Source organism: Podarcis raffonei, chromosome 3 (genome assembly GCF_027172205.1).
Source record: "Podarcis raffonei isolate rPodRaf1 chromosome 3, rPodRaf1.pri, whole genome shotgun sequence".
Classification (NCBI taxonomy): Eukaryota; Metazoa; Chordata; class Lepidosauria; order Squamata; family Lacertidae; genus Podarcis; species Podarcis raffonei.
This window is the reverse complement of record NC_070604.1, coordinates 119,475,329-119,498,600: the sequence shown is the minus strand read 5'-3', so window position 1 is coordinate 119,498,600 and position 23,272 is coordinate 119,475,329. Positions and strand designations below refer to the sequence as shown.

General features: G+C 47.8%; 1 protein-coding gene across 2 annotated transcripts in view; it reads left to right on the top strand.

Annotated features, from left to right (window-relative positions):
• C3H8orf74 (chromosome 3 C8orf74 homolog) overlaps positions 1-23,272 on the top strand; it is an 81,213-nt gene that overhangs the window by 55,115 nt on the left and 2,826 nt on the right. For both annotated transcript variants that reach the window (XM_053383771.1, XM_053383769.1), the window contains exon 4: positions 19,559-19,959. In XM_053383771.1, the coding sequence (XP_053239746.1) occupies positions 19,559-19,959 (401 nt within the window). The remainder of the gene's footprint in view (positions 1-19,558; positions 19,960-23,272) is intronic.

Below are 23,272 nucleotides of genomic sequence, written 5' to 3'. Positions count from 1 at the left end.
CGCCACATGACCCGGAAGCTGTACACCGGCTCCCCCAGCCAATAAAGTGAGATGAGCGCCACAACGCCAGAGTCGGTCACGACTGGACCTAATGGTCAGGGGTCCCTTTACCTTTACTATTTTGGGATAATAGGTTTGTGCAGATATGGGGCCAGAGAATCAAAATGGAGAGGTGGAAAATGAACGTACCAAGGGCAGAATTTCCTTATAGTGGCCAGGTTGTTCTGATGCTCAATATCTTTTAGATGTTGACCAGTTAGACTGTTTTCTTTAGTAGGGCCCATAGTGAGTAGGTGTTGTGGGGATAGGCCACAAGAGTGAAGTTTTTGATAGTGAAGTTTTAAGCCAGGCACTTTTATGGGAGTCTTGAAGTACTAGGGATAGTAAACCAGGGAGATTTGAGTTTAGGCGGAGCCAGAAGTTAAGAGTTCTTTGGCAAGTCCGTACTTCTACTGAAGGGAGACTTGCCTCCAGTCGCAATGCTGCGTTTGGGACACATGACGGTGCAGAAAAAATCTGCCTTAGAAACTTTGATTGAACAGCTTCCAAAGTGCTATGGGCTCCACCAATGAACTGCTCCTTTAGGATCATGGAATCGCAGAATTGGGAGGGGCCACCAAAGGTCATCCATTCCAACCCCCTGCAATGCTGGAATCTCAATGAAAGCATCCGAGACAGGTGGCCACCCAACCTCTCTGCTTAAAAAGTTGGTACTGGGGGGGGGGGATGTGTGAGGGAGTCTCCACCCAAAGGTGTGGTCAACAAGAAGAGCTTGTGGTGCAGCCTACCCTTCAATATGCGGGGCAGGTGATGGCGCTTCCTCCCCTCTTCCATCTACAGAACAATACCAATGCTTAACCGCCAATACCCAGAAAGTTGTGACGATTTCCTACGAGGTAGGTGAAAACCAAGGGCTGGTGCCAATTTGTCAAGTGGAAAAATTCCTACCAGGCCCCTCAACAGCGACCAACCAAGGTCCATAGCAGGGTCAAGGAACGAAAATCTTATAGGATGGGAGGGTAGGAAAAACAGGAACAGCTGGTAGGCGGGAAAAGAGGGAGATCCCCGGCCGCACCTGCGTTAAATAGGGTAGGCCACGCCCCCAGAGCCAGCCAATTGGCTGGCCAGGGGGTGACTTGGTCAGGGATTCTCCCCCCATGAATCCTCCAGAAGGTGTAAAGGTAAAGGTACTCCTGACTGTTAGGTCCAGTCGTGGACGACTCTGGGGTTGTGGCGCTCATCTCGCTTTATTGGCTGAGGGAGCCGGCGTTTGTCCGTAGACAGCTTCTGGGTCATGTGGCCAGCATGACTAAGCCACTTCTGGAGAACCAGAGCAGCGCACGGAAACGCTGTTTACCTTCCTGCTGGAGCAGTGCCTATTTATCTACCTGCACTTTGACGTGCTTTCGAACTGCTAGGCTGGCAGGAGCAGGGACCGAGCAACAGGAGCTCACACCGTCGCGGGGATTCGAACCGCCGACCTTCTGATCTGCAAGTCCTAGGCTCTGTGGTTTAACCCACAGCACCACCCGCATCCCTTTGGTAGGGTGTCCCTATTTTCACTGGATAAATTTTAGAGGGTATGGAATAGGGAGTCCCCATTTCTATTGGAGAAATGCTGGAGGGGGCGCATCTCTATTTTCATCGGAGAAATGTCGGAGGGTATGGTCCACAGCTGGGGGGCTGGGAATGAGAGCTTTCATCCTGTAGTGCCACAGGTTTGTCATCCCTAGAGAGAAAGATGGTGATTATTCAAGAATACAAACACTGTCGCACAGAGAAACCAGCAGAGCAGAGAGAGAGAAAGAGACTTCCTGGTTCTGTGCTGCTTAGCTCCTAAATAGGTCACAAAGTCAGAGCAGGTGAAGCATCACCTGATTTGGGCACAAGGAGGGTGTGGCTCTGTCTCTCCCACCCCCTCAGCCCAGAAGGATTAGATTCCTGCATTTAGGGGTGTGATATTTAAATGGGATTTAAAGTGTGATTCATTTGCGGCAGATCGGTTGCTGTTGCGCTGCAACCCTTTATCTTTCGACCCCGGAGATGCGCCACTGCACGCATCAGGGAAGAAGTGTGCATTTTGGGTTTTTGTTTTTGCTTCCCTTAAAAATTTTAATTAGTTTGTCACAATTTTAACTTTAACCATTTCAAACATTACAATAAAAGGTTCTTTGTTTTTAAATGTCATAACATTTTTATTGTAATGAAAGATTAGTTTCCATCCACATTAACAGTCGGTAGGCTTTTGAAAGTGGTAACTGGCACATATGTGACCAGTGTATGCAGTTTATTAGGTGAATCCTCCTCTTCATTGTGCTCCTTCCCTCCCTCCCTGGGTTCCATATTTAAGATTAAATTTACCGCATCTTATTACCATTGTCCAGCTGTTATATATCAATAGTTACCATAGCTGATCCCACATTACAAGTGTCATTACATCCCTGCCAGTGATTTTAACTGTTTACAGCGGTCTTTTAAATAAATTAAAAATTTACTCCGGTCTTTTAGAAATACCTTCCCCAAAGCTCTGGCAACATTTATTTTACAAATTTGTAGAATTTTAGGATTGGAAGGGACCCCAAGTGTTATCTAGTTCAAGCCCAGGTGGCCATTTAAACCTCTATTTAAGAACCTCCCGAGGAAGAGAGTTCTTTTGAATATTTAGTGGGAATCACCCTTCCTGTAATTTTAATTCACTGGTCCAGGTCCTGCCCTCTGGAGCACCAGAAAACAATCTGGCTCTGTCTTCCATGGGACAGCCCTTTGGAAAGTTGAAGACAGCTCTCGTATTGCCTGTTTTCCAGGTTTTCTCTTTTCCAGGCTAAATATACCCAACTCCCTCAACCGTTCCTCATCAGGCATGGTTTCCAGACTCGGTCACCCTCTTCTGCACATGTTCCATATGTCATAATAAGACAATTATTATCTTACTATTGCACAAGACAACAATAAGATGAAATGCCCTCTCGCCGAAAACGCAAGCTCTTTAAAATGAATCAAACCATTTCCACAAGGTCTGAAAGCAAAGCCATTTCTGCAAATGCGCAGTTAAAATGAGCCACACACCGGGGAAAGCCTTCTCAAGCAAAAACACCTTCAGGTGTTGAATGGATTCATAGAACTAGTCCAACCCCCTGAAATGCGGGGATCTCAGCTAAAGCATCCACCATAATGCTAGGCACTTGCATAATTTCAGCTAGTAACTTGTTCCAGAGGGCTGGAAGTACAACACTAAAAGTCGAGCTTGTAGAAGGAACTAAGTGTAGCTCTGGGGCCCGTGGTAGCCTCAGCAGTGCCCCACATGGGGAGTGCAGTTGCCAGAGAGGAATATATGGGGGAACACGTCCTCACTTGCTGGGCCTACTTAGACCCACAGGCTGGAGATTCCCCAGTGCTGTTGCCATTTATGCAAATGCTAAATGGGCCACGTGGCACGTCAATTTCGGGGGGGAAACAAACCTGCTTTATTTATTTGGAGCATTTGTACTGCACCCTTCAGCCATGAGAAAAGCTCTCAAGAGAAGCTTGTTGTTGTTTAGTCGTGTCCGACTCTTCGTGACCCCCTGGACCAGAGCACACCCGGCACTCCTGTCTTCCACTGCCTCCCGCAGTTTGGTCAAACTCATGTTCGTAGCTTTGAGAACACTGTCCAGCCATCTCGTCCTCTGTCGTCCCCTTCTCCTTGTGCCCTCCATCTTCCCAACATCAGGGTCTTTTCCAGGGAGTCTTCTCTTCTAATGAGGTGGCCAAAGTCTTGGAGCCTCAGCTTCAGGATCTGTCCTTCCAGTGAGCACTCAGGGCTGATTTCCTTCAGAATGGAGAGGTTTGATCTTCTTGCAGTCCATGGGACTCTCAGGAGTCAATTCAAAAGCATCAGTTCTTCAGTGATCAGCCTTCTTTATGGTCCAGCTCTCACTTCCATACATCACTACTGGGAAAACCATAGCTTTAACTATACGGACCTTTGTTGGCAAGGTGAGGCTTACAGAAAGTAAATTAAGCTGAGATGGCCTCTTCCTGCAGGTTTGCAATCTGAAAGGCACAACAAAAGGAAAAAGGGATGAGGAGGGAAGAGGGAAAAGCTGGTTCTTAAAGGCACCCTTTCTTGAAGCTTATAGAATGACCAGCTGGAATGGAAACGGTTCAGGGGCAGGAGGGCTTGGGATGATCCCTGTTTTGCTGTTAAATGTTTGACGAAGCCCTGAGAGGCTTCTCACAGCACCCCTGAGCTTATCCTGCTGTGGAAATCTTATCTACCTGCTTTCACCTGGTGAGTGTCAGAGGGAGGGTGAGAAGAGCCAGGGGCATGCTGGAACCCTCAGGAAGGAACTTGCACCTCCCTTGCCCTGCCATTAAAAAATAAAAATCAGTCCTGCGCTTTCCAATTTACCCTACTTGGGGGGGAGGGAAGTGTGAGACGATAAAACGACTGATTGAAGTCTTGCAAAAGAGGCAGGGTGAGCCAGGGAGCTAATCCCCAGAAACAAAAGTTTGTGGGGGGCAAAACCAAACAAAAATCCATTTCAGATTAAGCATAAAAAAACATTGCAACGTGAACCGACTTTTTTTTCTTTGCAGGGGTCTTTGGAAAACACACAGCGGCGGAGTCTTTTGACACAGCTGTGCAAGGATGCACAACCACCCTGAGACTCGCTCGCTGGGCTGAGGGCCAAATTAGATGTTACACATTTGGCTTAGGGGCAAATTAGATGTGTAACATTCCCCTGATGGCTCCCCGCCCGTTCCGAACACAAGCCAAAGCCAGTCTCAAGAAAAAAGACAGGAGGAACTGGAGTCTTAATCCTTTCGCCACTGGTTAGAATTCTTGTTCCCTTGCCATTCTGGGCTCATCCACTTGTTCCATGTATAGAAAGCATGGGTCTGGGCAGTTCCCCCCTTAGAATTGCTCCTTTCCCAGGGAAAACCCACTGAATCGGAGCAAACGTCCACGCAGAGAAAACCTGAATTGCCGTTTGCTCCAAATGACCGCTATAGACTGGTTTTCCCCAGGGGAAGGCAGTGGGATGAAATGATAGGTTTTTAAGCATGGGTAAAAGACGCCTGCTTCTTGGGAGAAAAGCAATGACAAACCTAGACAGCATCTTAAAAAGCAGAGACATCACCTTGCCAACAAAGGTCCGTATAGTTAAAGCTATGGTTTTCCCAGTAGTGATGTATGGAAGTGAGAGCTGGAACATAAAGAAGGCTGATCGCTGAAGAATTGATGCTTTTGAATTATGGTGCTGGAGGAGACTCTTGAGAGTCCCACGGACTGCAAGAAGATCAAACCTATCCATTCTGAAGGAAATCAGCCCTGAGTGCTCACTGGAAGGACAGATCGTGAAGCTGAGGCTCCAAGACTTTGGCCACCTCATGAGAAGAGAAGACTCCCTGGAAAAGACCCTGATGTTGGGAAAGATGGAGGGCACAAGGAGAAGGGGACGACAGAGGACGAGATGGTGGGACAGTGTTCTCGCAGCTACTAGCATGAGTTTGACTAAGCTGCGGGAGGCAGTGGAGGACAGGAGTGCCTGGAGTACTCTGGTCCATGGGGTCACGAAGAGTCGGACACGACTAAATGACTAAACAACAACAACATGCAAACTAAGGCCTGGGGGCCGGATCCGCCCCAATCGCCTTCTAAATCCAGCCCACGGACAATCCGGGAATCAGCGTGTTTTTACATGAGTAGAATGTGTCCTTTTATTTAAAATGCATCTCTGGGTTATTTGTGGGGCTTGGGAATTCCTTCACCCCCCCTCCAAAATATAGTCCAGCCCCCCAGAAGGTCTGAGGGACAATGGACCAGCCCCCTGCTGAAAAAGTTTGCTGACCCCTGCTTTATAGAAGGCTTTGAAATATTTTTGGAGACTTTATAAAAATGATACGAAAAGAAAGAAGAAAACAGTGGTTAGCCAGACCTCGTTGCTGGCTGCAAATTTGATTCTGGGATCAAATCAGAAACTGGGACGGCTTCTGTAAATCCAGGACTGCCCCTCGAAAATAGGGACACTTGGAAGGTCTGTCTTGTTGGATTCCCACGGACCTCTAGTTGCCCATTGTGAGAAAAGGATCCTCTTCTTATGTGCGCTGGATCATCACCTTGTCATGGTGAGTGGGCTTGCATGTTCCTTTGACCCTTGTGAGCGAAGCCATCAGGAATCTCATACTCCCAGCAGGGTCGCCCAAGGCGGTAAGGTCAAAGGGAAGGAGCTAGACAAAGAATGATCCAAGAAGTCCTCAATGGCAGACCAGGCGGGTGATAACAAGCGATATGTTACAACCGCTGTGAAGGCGGATGAAGGCTGCAGCAGATAGGAATCTACCGGTTTGTTGTGACCGCTTCATGCCATCGGAACAGAGCCCTACTGCGAAGACTGTGCGTTGGTCAGTGTGCACTGATCTGCACACATAAAACAAATTCACGCACAGGTGTCCTCCAAAAACATAACGACTGACAACTGAGAAACACTGGCCTGTGAGCGCTCCAGTTGGAGAACAGCCTTTACCAAAGGTGACCTGGGCTTTGAAGACACTCGAACTCAGGACGCAAGGGAGAAACGTGCTAAGAGGAAGGCACGCTTGGCAAATCCACACCGTGATCAACTCCCGCCCAGAAACCTATGTCCCCACTGTGGAAGGACGTGTGGATCCAGAATTGGCCTCCACAGTCACTTACGGACTCACTGTTAAAACTGTGTTCATGGAAGACAATCTTACTTGGCTACGAGGGATCACCAAATAAAGAAGAAGAAGAAGCAGGAGGAGGAGGAGGGGGGGGGAAGGAGGAAGGGCAAGGGGCTGGGCTTTCTCCTCAAAGAAAAAGAAGGGAGTTTGGGTGCATTTGAGGGTGCTGGCTGCCTCACTCTGGGGATCTGTGGAATGTGGCTTCCTGTTGGACACACGATCCGGAAAGCTGTCTGCAGACAAACGCCAGCTCCCTCAGCCTGAAAGCAAGATGAGCGCCGCAACCCCATAGTCACTTTAGACTGGACTTAACCATCCAGGGGTCCTTTTACCTCTCTGTTGGGGAACGTCTTAAAATCAAGAGAACTGCAAAGTTTTGTTTGCCCGTGGTTTTGAGGTGGGTATGGTAGTGGCAAAGCCAAGCCAGATTCCTTCCCACTCCCTTGGTAGGGACATTTAGGCCCGCAAACGCACTTTTGCAGTGCTCAGGGGAGGTGGGGAGGTGTCCTTTGGGTCACCTTTACCCTGCACACTCTCTGTTTGCAAGAGTGTCATCCTCAAACTCTGCAGATCAAGGCAAACAAACAAGCCTTCACATTTCCCAGCTTAAGAGACAAGATCCTGTTAAGGGGGATTTGGCTGGGAGTTAAAGAGGCCTGGCTGTTGCTCTTGAGGCTGGCAGACACTCCTCTCTCTCTACAGACCCCCCTTCCTCAGGCAATTGTTGGCTGTCCGTTCTAAGATACCCCAAACCTCCACATTTCCAGAGAGAGAGAGAGAGAGAGAGAAAGACAGGAAATATTCTCTTGACAAGAGAGAGTCAAAGGCAAAACGCCTTGAAGTGAAGGGCAATGGTGTTCTGATGGAAAGAATCACGACTTATGGCTGGTTTGTTTTGGCTGCTTAAGAGCATAAAAAGAGTCTTGCAGGATCAGGCCAATGGTCCATCTTGGTCCAGCACCCTCTTCTCACTGTGGGCAACCAAATGCTCGTGGGAAATGTGCAGGATCCGAGCACAAGAGCCCGTTGTTTCAGTATTCAGAGACAGTGTGGGGCTATACCCTCCGACATTTCTCTGATGAAAATCGGAATGTCCTAAGGAAAAGCAGGCCATTCTGGGATCAGATCAGAAACCGGGATGGCTTCTGTAAATCTGGGACTGTGCCTGGAAAATAGGCCAGGAGGTGTAGTGGTTAGAGTGTGGGACAAGGACCTGCAAGACCTGGGTTCAAATCCCCACTGGGCCATGAAGCTCGCTTGGTGTGACTTTGGTCCATTCGCTGCCTCTCAGCCTCACCTACGGTACCTCACAGCCTTCTCCTCCTCCATGAATTTGTCCAATCCTTTCTCTTTTTTTAAAGCCATCCAAGATGGCGGCCATCGCTGCCTCTTGTGGCAGCGAGTTCCACAGTTCAACTGCACGAAGAGGGACTTTCTTTTATCTGCCCCAGATCTTTCGCCCTTTCCCAAACCTTATCGAACTCTACAATATCCTTTTGGAGGAGGAAGGTGTCAGCAGTGGAATGTTCACAAGCAGTGCAGCTTCTGTGATGGAGGTGGAAGATGAGAGACGGGTACTTAAATACAGGGGTCAGCAAACTTTTTCAGCAGGGGGCCGGTCCACTGTCCCTCAGACCTTGTGGGGGGCCGGACTATATTCGAGGGGGGGGAATGAACGAATTCCTATGCCCCCAAATAACCCAGAGATGCATTTTAAATAAAAGGACACATTCTACTCAATTTTACTATCTTACGAGACCATTGATCCATAAAATGAAAGCAATAAACAATGTGCTGCAGTCACACAATCAATCAATCAATCAATCAATCAATCAATCAGTAGCTGAACTGGGTTCCACACTGTCACAAAAACGGAGCAAAAAAGCTGCAAAAACAAAATAGACCTCAGAGTAACATTTAAAACGGAAGTGTGGCACTCAAATCGGAAGTGTAACACTTAAAAAGTAGTGTGTTTGGCTTCCAGAAAAAGTTCGCAAACCAGAACACTTACTTCCGGGTTTGCAGTGTTTGGGTTCCAAGTTGTTTGAGTACCAAGGCGTTTGAGAACCAAGGTACCACTGTACTAAGCAATCAGAGGAGGGACTTTGAGGATGATCTGAGTGTACAGCCATACCTTGGGTTGAAGTAGCTTCGGGTTAAGCATTTTCGGGTTGCGCTCTGCGGTGACTCGGAAGTAACAGAGTGCGTTACTTCTGGGTTCCACCGCTCGCGCATGTGCAGATGCTCAAAATGACGTGACACGCATGTGTGGAAGTGGTGAATCACGACCTGCGCAGACGTGCGGACGCGGGTTGCGTTCGCTTCAGGATGCGAATGGTGCTCCGGAATGGATCCCGTTCGCATCCAGAGGTGCCACTATACAGGCAAGTTGATGGTGAGGGGGCAGGTCCCACATCCCAAGCCGGTTCTTTGGACTCTGCCCAGATATGACCCTGGAGACAGCAAAGAAGGACAGCAAGCACTCAGGAGAGGTGTTCCCAACCCCTGATGCCAGTTCGCTGCCTGGCAGGGATGGCAACTAGAATGAAATATTGGGGGAGCCAGGTAACCCTCATGCCACATAATTGATCACATGGCACGGCACACACACACACACCATTCGAATGGCAATACCCATCAACTTTGGGGCCCCCCAACCTCCTCAAATGCTTTCTTGATGGGGGGGGGTACATTAGCCACAGCAGAACAACTTACTATGATGTTCCACCTTTCCAACATCTGTGCTACTGAGCCTCAAACTTTGGGATTGTCGAAATATATCCAACAAAAAATCATAGAATCATAGAATCATAGAGTTGGAAGAGACCACAAGGGCCATCGAGTCCAACCCCCTGCCAAGCAGGAAACACCATCAGAGCACTCCTGACATATGGTTGTCAAGCCTCTGCTTAAAGACCTCCAAAGAAGGAGACTCCACCACACTCCTTGGCAGCAAATTCCACTGTCGAACAGCTCTTACTGTCAGGAAGTTCTTCCTAATGTTTAGGTGGAATCTTCTTTCTTGTAGTTTGGATCCATTGCTCCGTGTCCGCTTCTCTGGAGCAGCAGAAAACAACCTTTTGCCCTCCTCTATGTGACATCCTTTTATATATTTGAACATGGCTATCATATCACCCCAGCTCCCTTAGCCGTTCCTCATAAGGCATCGTTTCCAGGCCTTTGACCATTTTGGTTGCCCTCCTCTGGATACGTTCCAGTTTGTCAATGTCCTTCTTGAACTGTGGTGCCCAGAACTGGACACAGTACTCCAGGTGAGGTCTGACCAGAGCAGAATACAGTGGCACTATTACTTCCCTTGATCTAGATGCTATACTCCTATTGATGCAGCCCAGAATTGCATTGGCTTTTTTAGCTGCCGCGTCACACTGTTGGCTCATGTCAAGTTTGTGGTCAACCAAGACTCCTAGATCCTAACCAAGACTCCTAGATCAAGCCAAAAAAGACTCCTACCAAGACTCCTAGATCAAGCTAAAAAATTAGCTTGAACTCAAGTTGGGTCTACTAGACCCATTTTTTTTTTTAAGCAGTCACTTCTGGGGCCTCTCCAGGATCAAGGATCCTGAAGCTTAAGCATGGTGTAGTGGTTAAGAGCGGTAGTCTCGTAATCTGGGAACCGGGTTCACTTCCCCGCTCCTCCACATGCAGCTGCTGGGTGACCTTGGGCTAGTCACACTTCTCGGAAGTCTCTCAGCCCCACTCACCTCGCAGAGTGTTTGTTGTGGGGGAGGAAGGGAAAGGAGAATGTTAGCTGCTTTGAGACTCCTGAAGGGGAGTGAAAGGTGGGATACCAAGTCCAAACTCTTCTTCTTCTCTTCTGAAGACCCCTTGGCCCCTAGGAGTTGACTCCTAGATGTCCCTGTGTGGCTCTCATTTTCAGCATCTGCTGGGTATTTCCTCCCCCTCCCCAGATTTCCAAAGGAGCCCACAAACAGCGTGCTGCTTCCTCGACTCACCCTGGTGGGAATTGTGAGTGGCGGCTCTCAAGGAGAGGGCTTTGTTCAAGCGGGAACCAGGCCAATTCCTGGAGGAAAGACCTGTGATGTCCACATAGGTGGGATGCCTCCGAGGTGCTGAAGGGGAACGACAAGAGGCGTCTTGTCGGTGAGAGATCGGTTGGGGCGGGAGAACCCTCCCGTTTCCGTTTCTCGCTTTAGCAGCCTTCAGCTTGGTTTTCTTCACGTTTCCGTGCCGGTTTGTGATTCTCTCTTCAATCCTTTCTGAAAGTCCTCTCAGCCTTCTGGTGCAAATTTCGCCTGCTGTTTGATTCTTTGTGTTTGGAGACGTGTGGATGTCAAAGACAGATTTGTTCCGCCTGGCCTTTGGCGTGGAATCAACTTGATCCCCTTCCCCTCTTTCCTTTTCTCCTTCTGTGATGGAACTCCTACTTGGGGACTTCTCTGGCTTTTTTCTGGCCCATGTAGGACCAGTCTGGATAGTTGGCCTTGGTGAAGATTTGACGTTTTCATCCCCAAAAAGTTTATGATTTGAGTTTCTACTGAAATGAGGCTGTATTTTAATGTTGTATTTTAATCTTGTTTTTAAGTTGTATTTTAATCAATTGTTTTTATTACCTGGTGCTAGCCGCCCTGAGCCCGGTCTTGGCTGGGGAGGGTGGGGTATAAATTATTATTATTATTATTATTATTATTATTATTATTATTATTATTAGGTTCTGGGTTGTGTATTGTTTCACCATAGAACCACAGAGTTGGAAGGGAACCCGAGGGTCATCTAGTCCAACCCCCTTTCACTCAACATGGGACTCGAACCCACAACCTGAAGTTAAGAGGCTCTGCCGACTGAACCAGAGTTGTTGTTGTTGTTGTTGTTGTTGTTGTTGTTGTTGTTCTTCTTCTTCTTCTTCTTCTTCTTCTTCTTCTTCTTCTTCTTCTTCTTCTTCTTCTCCTCCTCCTCCTTCTTCTTCTCCTTCTTCTCCTTCTTCCTGTATCTGTAAGGTCCCTGGAGTCCCTGTTGGCTAAAAAAGGCAGGGGATAGATAGATGATCAATACATAGGTAGATAGATTTATTTGGTACCCGCATGTCTCGAGAGACAATGGAGTGAGCCTCCAGGGATGAAGTCAAATGCTGCATCTGCAGCACCAAAGTGACCATAGACAAGCCTGGTCAGTGTGTCTGAAGGTCCTGAGCTGCTCAGACAACAAGACTCCCCTCTTGGCCTCGCGGTCCAAAGGAAAAGCAGAACAACATGTTGAGAACCAGCTGGGCTGCAGGAGTTGCTGGAAGGAGGTGTACAAGGCAGAGGTGGAGCTAGCTATTCTGGCACTCAGAGCGGCCCACAGGCGTGCGCTGGCGGCAGCGGGAAGCATCCCAGGGGTGTGTGGCAGTGGCGGCGCATGTCCCAGAGGGGTGCACTGGTGGCGGCACGCATCCCAAGGGGGCGATGGCAGTGGTGATGTCACCCCCTTCAGGGATGACACATGGGGCGGACCACCCCCCACTGCACCCCCCTTTCTCCACCAGTGGTGCAAGGCACCATCCAACCTCCTTAGGGACTCCACTCCTGAGATATTTTTTGTGTCTTGCATTTCCCCAAGACCAGGACTCAATGTAGCTCACACAAATTAAAACAACACAGCCTTTTCTGTTGTGAACTGCCCCAGGATCTTCGGATGAAGGGGGGGGGTATGCGAATTTAATAAAATTTAATAAAATTTAATAGAATTATTTATAAGGTAAAGGACTCCTGGACGCTTGCGTCCATTTCACCCAATGTCCGCGGCAAACCCAGAAGTAACTGGTGGGTTTGCCGCTGGTTGCACATGTGCAGGAGCGGTGATCGCCATTCGCGCATGCACAGAAGCAGCGATTGCCACCCATGCCTGCGCACAATGGCATCTCTCCCACCGACCCGTTTTGACCACCGGACAGACCTCCAGAATGGATTATGGTCGCAGGTAGAGGTTCCACTCAATAGGTAAAGGTAAAGGACCCCTGGACGGTTAGTTCCAGTTAAAGGCGACTGTGGGGTTGTGGTGCTCATTTCGCTTTCAGGCCAAGGGGGCCAGCGTTTGTCCGCAGACAGCTTTCCAGGTCATGTGGCCAGCAGGACTAAACCGCTTCTGGCGCAACAGGACACTGTGACGGAAACCAGAGTGCATGGAAACACCATTTACCTTCCCACCGCAGTGGTACCTATTTATTTACTTACACTGGTGTGCTTCCGAACTGCTAGGTTGGCAAGAGCAGGGACCAGAGCAACGGGAATTTCCCCCATCGCGGGGATTTGAACCTTCGACCTTCCAATCAACAAGCCCAAGAGGCTCAGTGGTTTAGACCACGGTGCCACCCATGTCCCTCATAATTTATATAATACTAATAATCAGGGAAGCGGACATTTCAGCCTCCCAAAATATTCTGCAGCTGACCTTAAGGTCACTGAACTAAGGATCTACAAAGTCACATTGCAGCATAAAGTCATTGGATGTGCACCAGAGCAAGAGGTTCCCTTGTGTATTGAATCAGCATAATCAATTTTAATCACACTTTATGCCTTAATTGGTTTACCGATGCCAAGATGTCTGCGTTATCAACAACTGTTTTTTAATGGCCCTTATTATAAGGTGATTATCACCACCTATAATTTTCTGCCTTTCATTTCCTTCTAAACCCACCGTGTACAATTGCACACACCCCATAACTGTGTGTGTTTGTGTGTGTAATTCAGGATAACAACCCATGAATCTGATGAAGTAGGCATAAAGCCCACAAAAGTGCCGTAATAAATTTGCTAGCCTTTTAGGTGTCACAAGACTCTTTGCTGCTTCGTCCTGAAACTTGTTATTCCAAGTAATACTACAGCTATTGAGGACGACGGCAATGTTGCAAAGAATCAGTTTTAAAGTAATCTAATCATTCTGTTCCCTGAAGCAAAACTTCTCAAAAAGCACGAATATTCCAAACACTTCTGAGCCAGCCTAAAATTGGTGAAGCTGCAGTATTTTACATTTAGTGGAATCTGTTCTCCAATGTTATTCTTTTTTCGTGATTGTGGACAAGATAAGCTTTAGGTTAGGCATCTAAATTGAGCAGAGGTTCATTTGCCTGCTCTTTCCTGTCGAGCGAAATGATTGGCGCTACCAGTGCATCAGAAAAGCAAGGACAGGGGGCAAGAAGCTGCGAAAATGACCGTCTCATTGTTTGCCTTGAGACCATTTCTCAAACTCTTGATTTGTTTCGAGCCTTGCGGGTGGAAGGCAGCCGCCTTCTTCTCTCTGCAGCCAATATAATCCCAAATCCATATTTATTGGGATCCTTACAGCTCCACCTTATTGACTCAACGTTGCTGTCTAAACAATAGCCGAAAGGAACAAGGATCTCTCATCGCCACCCGCCCTGAGACAAGAGCCTTAAATATAAAATGGGAGAGATAATAAATGATGTCAGCTGTAGTATCCCATTAGATAAATATTGCTCAGTATTAATTGCTATGTTGTTCAAATACTGGCTCCCAGATGTCTGCTGTCCTCTTGAGACACCTCAAGTTGTTCTGCAGAGATGGAAATATTTGGGAGTAATGCGGGCAGGGGGTAGGAGTTTGAGATTCTTCCTGCCAGTCCCACTCCCAGCCAGTGATAGTGAGACACCAGACCCCATGGTTCTCTGCACAAGTATAAGTATATAGTTTTGCCTGCATTGCAGGGGGTTGAATCTAATGGTCCTTTGGGTCCCTTCTGACTGTACAGGTCTATGATTCCATTTACTGTATGCTTGTGAAACGGGGACCATAAACTCCATCTCCATCTCCTCGAAAGACTCCATCCCCGAAAAATTGTACACATTGCTTGGGAAGACAGGCGAACTAATATCAGTGTACTGGAAGGAGCAAAGATCACCAGTGTCAAAGCAATGATTCTTCAACATCAACTTCGTTGGACTGATCATGTTGTGCGGATGCCTGATGATTGTCTTCCTAAGCAACTACTCTATTCCAAACTTAAAAATGGGAAGTGTAATGTCAACAAAAGAGGTTTAAAGACTCTCTCAAGGCAAATCTTAAAAAATGTAGGATAAATACCAATAAATGGGAAACAATGGCCTGCGAATACTCCAGTTGGAGAACAGCCTTTACCAAAGGTGTCATGGACTTCGAAGATGCTCAAACTCAGGACGCAAGGGAGAAACGTGCTAAGAGGAAGGCACGCTTGGCAAATCCTCACTGTGATCAACTCCCGCCCGGAAACCATGTCCCCACTGTAGAAGGACGTGTGGATCCAGAATTGGCCTCCACAGTCACTTGTGGGCTCAGTGTTAAAACCGTGTTTATGGAAGACAATCTTACTCAGCTCTGAGGGATTGCCGAAGAAGAAGAAGAAGAAGAAGAAGAAGAAGAAGAAGAAGAAGAAGAAGATTCCATGTAAACTAATGCAAAGACTGCCAGAACATAGACACCAGAAACTGGGCTATGCCTGTCCAGATTTGAGTGTAGCTGGGCCACCAGCCGAAGCTGATGGAAGGCTCTTTGCCCTACCAAAGTCATCTGAGCTTTTTTGTGGATCCAGAAATACCCACAAGCTATGTCCCTGCTCCTTCAGAGAGAGTGTAACCCCATCTGGAGCAGGCCACACCCTGCCCATCCTGTCTAGGGAGCCACCCACTAACAGTGCTTCAATCTTGCCCGGATTGAGCATAAATGTTTGTTGGCTCTGGTCCAGTCCATTGCTGAGGCCAGACTTCAGTCTAGCACACCCCCTGCCACACCTGCAGGTGTCAAGGAGAAGCAGAGCTGAGGATCATCAAGGTGTTGCTGGCAACGCGCTCCGAGACTCCAGGTGGCCCCACTCAGCAGTTTCATGCGGATGTCGAACAGCAGGAGGGGGGGGGTTAAAATTGAACCCTGTGGAACCCCACACCGGAGACTCCATTGGATAGAAGAAGACTCCCCAAGCACCGCCCTCTGGAGACGGCCATCCATGTAGGATTGGGACCACTCACCCCTAATTCAGGGAAGCCGCTCTGGGGAAATAACACGTTCAATGGTATTGACAGCCGCTGGGTGACTGAGCAGGATTTCAAGGGACACTTGTTGTTTAGTCATTTAGTCGTGTCCGATTCTTCATGACCCCCTGGACCAGAGCACGCCAGGCACTCCTGTCTTCCACTGCCTCCCGCAGTTTGGTCAAACTCATGCCAGTAGCTTCGAGAACACTGTCCAACCATCTCGTCCTCTGTCATCCCCTTCTCCTTGTGCCCTCCATCTTTCCCAACATTAGGGTCCTTTCCAGGGAGTCTTCTCATGAGGTGGCCAAAGTATTGGAGCCTCAGCTTCAAATTCTGCCCTTCCAGTGAGCACTCAGGGCTGATTTCCTTCAGAATGGAGAGGTTTGATCTTCTTGCAGTCCATGGGACTCTCAAGAGTCTCCTCCAGCATATTTCTCCCGGCAAAGGTCATCACACAGGGTGACCAAAGGCATTTCCATGTCAAAACCCAAACCCCAGTTGAAATGGGTCTAGTGGTTTCCTCCAAGAGAGCCTGGATCTGACCCACAACCCCACACTCAGGGTCCATGCCCAAGAAGGGAACATGAGCAACTGGCCGGTAATTACCGTATTTTTTGCACCATAACACTCACTTTTTTCCTCCTAGAAAGTAAGGGGAAATGTCTGTGTGTGTTATGGAGGGAATGCCTACAGGTGGCATGCCTACGGATTTTCCTCCTCTAAAAACTACGTGCGTGTTATGGTCGGGTGCGTGTTATAGAGCGAAAAATACGGTAATTGGATTTTCCAAATCCAGGGAGCAGTTTTTAAGGAATGCTTTTATCATTGCCTCTTCCTCCCCCTTTTAAATTTTTTAAAATATTTTTTATTTTCAATGCAAAATTACAACATAAATTACAAACATTGAATCCAAAATAAAGCAATACAAACAAGCAAAACAAAACACTAGAAAAAACAATGACAAAACCCCCCAAAAAACAAAAACACACATCTACAAATAAATCCAAATCGTCATTCTGATCATTACATACGTATACACATATTGACTTCCTCCCTTTGTTCTAAGACCTTGAAATTTTTACTCTTTCTAAATTGTGTCTAATGTAAATTACCTCTATCTTTATACTTTTTGCACCATTTTTCTCTTTCTTTAACCCTGCAAAGCTTCATTCATTACATACCGATATACCTACTCCAGAACAGTGTTTTTTCATATACTCTTTAGCACATCCCCATTCTTTTAATAATTTTGGGTTCGATTGTCCCCCTATGAATGCTGTGAGTCTTGCCAGATGTATATATTCAGAAATTTTAATTTGCCATCCTTTCATTGATGGAATTTTTCGCCTTTTCCAATTTTTTGCTATGAGCATCGTGGCAGCTGTTGTCGCATAGATATCATGGGCAGGGTATAAATAAATGGGCAGGGTATAAATAAATTTGTTGTCAGCAAAAATGTATAGGACAAGTACAAGTTTTCCTCTGTGTGGCTTTTTCTGTTTTTTGACTGTGACTTGTTCTTCATTTTATGGGACTGACTTGTGACTGTGACTTGTGACTTCGTTTTTGTGACTGGCTTGTGACTTGTTTTTGTGACTGCGTGGAACACATTTAAGCTACTGATTGATTGATTGTGTGACTGCAGAAATGGATAAAAGCCCCCTATCCAAACAATGACTATCATCAGTGCATGCAAGGGAATATATATATATATATATATATATATATATATATATATATATATATATAAAATACAATACTATCTTATTTATTTTATAGTACAGTACATTGAATATTGTTTTCATTTTATGGATCAATGGCTTCTTTAGATAGTAAAATTCATGTCAAATTGCTGTTTTGGGGGTTGTTTTTAAAAGTCTGGAACAGATTAATTCATTCTGCATTACTTTCTATGGGAAGGGACGCCTTGGTTTTAGAACGCTTGGGTTTTGGAACAGACTTCCGGAACAGATTAATTTTGAGAACCAAGGTACCACTGTACTCTGTCATTATTTTTATTATTAATTTATTGAGTTTATACACCGCCCTATACCCAGAGGTCTCAGGGCAGTTCACAGAAAAGATCACAATATATATAATCAGAATAAAAACAACCCAATAACCCTCCCCCAAGAAAAGAGCCATATTTTAAAAGGGTATAGGATGTCAATCAGGTCCACCAAAGGCCTGGTTAAAAAGGAACGTTTTTAAGGTGTATAATGAAGTCGCCAGGCGAACTTCCCTGGGGAGAGCATTCCACAGACAGGGAGCCACCACAGAGAAGGCCCTGTTCTCGTGTTGCCACCCTCTGGACCTCTTGAGGAGGAGGCACACAAAGAAGGGCCTCAGAAGATGATCTCAGGTTCCAGGTAGGTTCAGATGGAAAGAGGTGGTCCTTGAGGTATTGCGGTCCTGAGCCATTTAAGGCTTTCTACGTCAAAACCAGCACTTTGAATTGGACCCAGAAACTAATCAGTAGCCAGTGCAGTTGGACCAGGATCGGTGTAATATGCTCAGACCGTCTTGCTCCAGTGAGCAACTTGGCTGCTGAAATCTGCACTGGCTGAAGTGTTAAGTTGTGGATGTACATATCAGATGACACAGCGATTCTTCAGACAGCTCTTGTTTATTCATAGGCCAGAACAGAACTGAATTGAAGGGTTCAGCCAACCTGCTTATATAGAGCTCTACTACAAAGCAACAGTAACAACTTTCTGTAACTATCCAATCACTGAACGTCACTTTCAATTCCTTATATGCATATGTGGACCTGAGTGAAAACTATCTACAGTATCCCCCTGCTGGCCCAGGGTGAAAACTTCAGTACATAACATGAAGTTTCCAAACTGTCTCCAGAGGCAGCCCTACATATAACGCATTGTCTTATCCCCCTAAAAGAGTGTCATCGCGTCCTCCCCCCCCCCTTTCCTCCTGCCCCTTTTCCCACACACTTTTTCTTGTGGACGCCTCTCTGGCACCCAGTTCCGATTGGGGCTGTGACCTCGGACCCCTTAAAGCAGATATATGCAGTGATTTTTTAAAAATACAATGATATAAGCAAAACATCAAATCGTCGTCTTCGCAGCCCGAGAAACCAGCCCAAGAGGCACAGGTAAGCTGCTCTAAGCTCCCCAAAAAGGAATTAAAAACCCCAATGTTATTTATTAAATCCGTAATCTGGATACTGTCGGTTTATTTTATTTCATTCAAGGATCCCGTCCTGTGAAATATCTCAAGGCGACGACACAGGGGAAAAAGCACATAAAAAGTGATTAAAAACAACTCTATATGTGAAGAGAGTTTAAAACAGTTCCCTGTAATGCACGTGTAGTATATGACTGTTTTAAAAGGCTTTTAGATTTATGGTACACAAAATGAACCACGGAAAGAGACGAAGGGAAGTCATCAACATTTTAAGGTTGTTGAAATATACTCGAAGTCAAGTGTGGATTTCATCCTCTTTATTCAGCTCATAGTAGTGAGGAGGAATGGAAGTTCCCCCAGAATGTCTGCTTTATATACATTATTTACACAATGGGCCCCACGTGATTGGCTAATTCCAGGATTCACCTGTAGGCCAATCAGGTTTTGGATTTACTTCCACCTGGAGCTGGATTGGGTGGCTCCTGTGGACCAATCAGACTGCTGCATTCTGAATCCTATTGTTCTAGGACCAATCAGACTGCTGCATTCTGAATCCTATTCAACTCAGTACATAACAGTTGTTTAAATGAATATTCTAAAATATAAAAAGAACATTTAATAAAAATTAGAGGGGGGGGAATTGAATGGGGGGTGGGGAGGAACCTTGTATGCTGCCTTGAGCCCCTTAGGGGAGAAAAAAGGTGGGGTATAAATGCAAAAAACAGAATTTCTTCCCTTCTACACCAGGTCTGCCCGTCTCACAAGCCATCAAACTCCTGCAGGAGAAGCTCGCTGCCTTCCGGGTGACTCTTCCGGACTTCCACCTGCGTGCCGTCTGCGATTACTTCCACAACACCTTCATCAAACATTATGGGCTGCACCAGTTCATCCTGGCTCAGGAGAGGGACCGCTGCCAGACCTTTGCCAGCCTGGAGGTCTACGCTCCCCCCAAGCCCCTGCCTCTGAGGCGGGGGACGGAAATCAGGGCCTGGAAGTACCAGCAGCAGCTGGCCGCAGTCTCTGCAGCGGAGGAGGAAAAGCAGGCCGAAATGGAGCGGATCAGGGCCACCTTGTGCAAAGAGAGGGAGAGCGTGCTGGAGGAGGTCTACAGGAGCGTCCGGACGCAAACGGCGACTCTGGAGAAAGAGGTGAGCTTGGGGCAAAAGCCTAACTCCCAACTCCGTCGTAGCAGCCTCTTCTCACAGCAGACAGCTGCACTGATTTCTTTTAAAGTGGTACCTCAGGTTACATATGCTTCAGGTTACAGACTCCGCTAACCCAGAAATAGTCTTCAGGTTAAGAACTTTGCTTCAGAATGAGAACAGAAATCGTGCTTCGGCGGCGCGGCGGCAGCGGGAGGCCCCATTAGTTAAAGTGGTGCTTCAGGTTAAGAACAGTTTCAGGTTAAGAACGGACCTCTGGAACGAATTAAGTACTTAACCCGAGGTACCACTGTATTACTACTTGCTCCATAAAATTCATGCATTGTGTAAACAACAAGGGCACCTCAAAACAGTTTGCAAAAAAGATAAATCTATAGCATCAATAATAACAATAAATTGCAGCAGCAGCAGCAACAGCAATTTATTTATACCCCGCCCATCTGCCTGGGTTTCCCCAGTCACTCTGGGCGGCTCCCAACGGATGATTAAAAACCCAATGAAACATAAAACATTAAAAGCTTCCCTACACAGGGCTGCCTTCAGATGTCTTCTAAAAGTCAGATAGTTGTTTATTTCCTTGACATCTGACGGGAGGCACTCCACAGGGTGGGCGCCACCACCGAGAAGGCCCTCTGCCTGGTTCCCTATAACTTCGCTTCTTGCAGGGAGGGAACCGCCAAAAGGCCCTCGGAGCTGGACCTCAGTGTCTGGGATGAACGATGGGGTTGGAGACGCCCCTTCAGATACACTGGGCTGAGGCCATTTAGGGCTTTAAAGGTCAGCACCAACACGTTGAATTGTGCTCGGAAGCGTACTGGGAGCCACTGTAGGTCTTTCAGGAACTGTGTTCTATTGATTTTGGTGGCCGCTCCCAGTCACCAGTCTAGCTCCTGCATACTGGATTAGTTGCAGTTTCCGGGTCACCTTCAAAGGTAGCCCACGTAGAGCACATTGCAGTAGTCCAAGCAGGAGATAACCAGAGCATGCACCACTCTGGCAAGACAGTCTGCAGGCAGGTAGGGTCTCAGCCTGCATACCAGATGGAGCTGGTAGATGGCTGCCCTGGACACAGAATTGACCTGCGCCTCCATGGACAGCTGTGAGTCCAAAATGACTCCCAGGTTGCGCACCTGGTCCTTCAGGGGCACAGTTACCCTATTCAGGAGTCATCTACATCTGCTCCCCCATCCCCACAAAGCAGTACTTCTGTCATGTCAGGATTCAACCTCAATCTGTTAGCCACCATCTATCCTCCAATAGTTTAATACAAAACTATGAAAGCAGGTCAAAATTCACACTGTCTTTCTAAGCATTTGGGTAGGCTTGTCTAAACAGGAAGGCCTTCAGCAGACGCCGAAAGGAATATGGTGAAGGTGCCTGCTTGAGATCAATAGGCGGGGAGTTCCAAAGTGCACCAAATGACCGAGAGCCAGCAAATGAGGGCCGGGGTATTGTGTGGCACCTTTAGTAGTGTCAATTCCATGGATCGAAGCGGTTGAGTGGGCACCTGTCGGGATAAGGCGATCTTGTGCACAAAGTCGCCCCCAGCTGTTAAGGTCTTTCTATGCTAACAGTAAAGGGATGCGGGTGGCACTGTGGTCTAAACCACTGAGCCTAGGGCTTGCCAATCAGAAGGTTGGCGGTTCGAATCCCCGCGACAGGGTGAGCTCCTGTTGCTCGGAACCCTGCTCCTGCCAACCTAGCAGTTCAAAAGCACGTCAAAGTGCAAGTAGATAAATAGGTATCGCTCTGGAGGGAAGGTAAACGGCATTTCCGTGCACTGCTCTGGTTCACCAGAAGCGGTTTAGTCATGCTGGCCACATGACCCAGAAGCTGTCTGTGGACAAACGCCAGCTCCCTCAGCCTATAGAGTGAGATGAGAGCCGGAACCCCAGAGTCGTTCGCGACTGGACCTAATGGTCAGGGGTACCTTTAAAGGTAAAGGTAAAGGGACCCCTGACCATTAGGTCCAGTCACGGACAACTCTGGGGTTGCGGCATTAATCTCGCTTTATTGACCGAGGGAGCTGGCGTACAGCTTCCGGGTCATGTGGCCAGCATGACTAAGCCGCTTCTGGCGAACCAGAGCAGTGCACGGAAACGCCGTTTACCTTCCCACAGGAGCGGTACCTATTTATCTACTTGCACTTTGAGGTGCTTTCGAACTGCTAGGTTGGCAGGAGCAGGGACCGAGCAACGGGAGCTCACCCCGTCACAGGGATTCGAACCGCCAACCTTCTGATCAGCAAGTCCTAGGCTCTGTGGTTTAACCCACAGCGCCACCCCTTTATGCTAATAGTAACATCTGGAACTTGACACTACAGTTCCTGGCAACTGGGGTTCAGGAGCTCACTGCCTCTAGCAGTAGCGATTAGTGGCCGTTGGCACCCTGATTCAAACCTCCAGCATCTCCCTGTCTTCCCCTTGCCTCGTTGCAGCCCCCTAGGTAATCCCACCAGCCCCCAGGGTGTGGTACTTCTCACTTAGGGATCTAGTGCGTCGATCCCAGTTTGCACCACAGGTTCCACTCGTTGCAAAACTACGGCCTTTGGGTCTCCCGGTTCCAGCAGCCTGTTGACAGCACCTCAGAGTTCCATCTGTGGCTGCCTCGTCCAAAACTTTCTCCCCAGCCCTGATCTGCATAATCAAGCTGTGACGCGTCTTATCGCCCTCGAGATGGAAAATCTCCTCCTTGCCGAGACTTGCTTCCCTGCCTGGGAGCGCACTGTTTGAGGAAACCGAATGAAACTCCGACGTGTTTTTACTATTACTGCCAGCCCATCTACGGAGTGGAATTAATTGGCAATTAATGCTTACACGTGTGCGCCTCAATGCGCTGCCAGCAACGGCCACTGGTGAGTTCAGAGAACGTCACCTTTTCAACTCGAGCAGAGACGTCTATCCTGGAGCGCTCAGTGGGTTGTTCAGCGTACCACCCTGTGTGCAAATGGGGGAAAAAACCCAGCACCCATCCTTCCTGGTTCCTCGGATTGGGTCCCGCTGCCGTGGACGTCCTCGAGATCCGATGGTTCTCCTCCAACCTCGATCAGCTCCTGGGAGCTTGGCAAGAGGCCAGTCCTCACAGCTGCCTGACGGCTTCTGCTGACAAGTATCACAAACGTTGCCTCCCTGACCCACATTGGCCCCCACACTCTCTCCCCGGCCCCTCCCCAGCCTGCTTGCCAGTTCCCAAGCTCCACCCTGGCTTCTCGGAATGCGCAAGGTCAAAACCTTTGCAGAGCTAGTCGCTGAGAAGCGGCAGGCCTTGCAAATATCGGGGGCAAACATGGCAGCCGGTG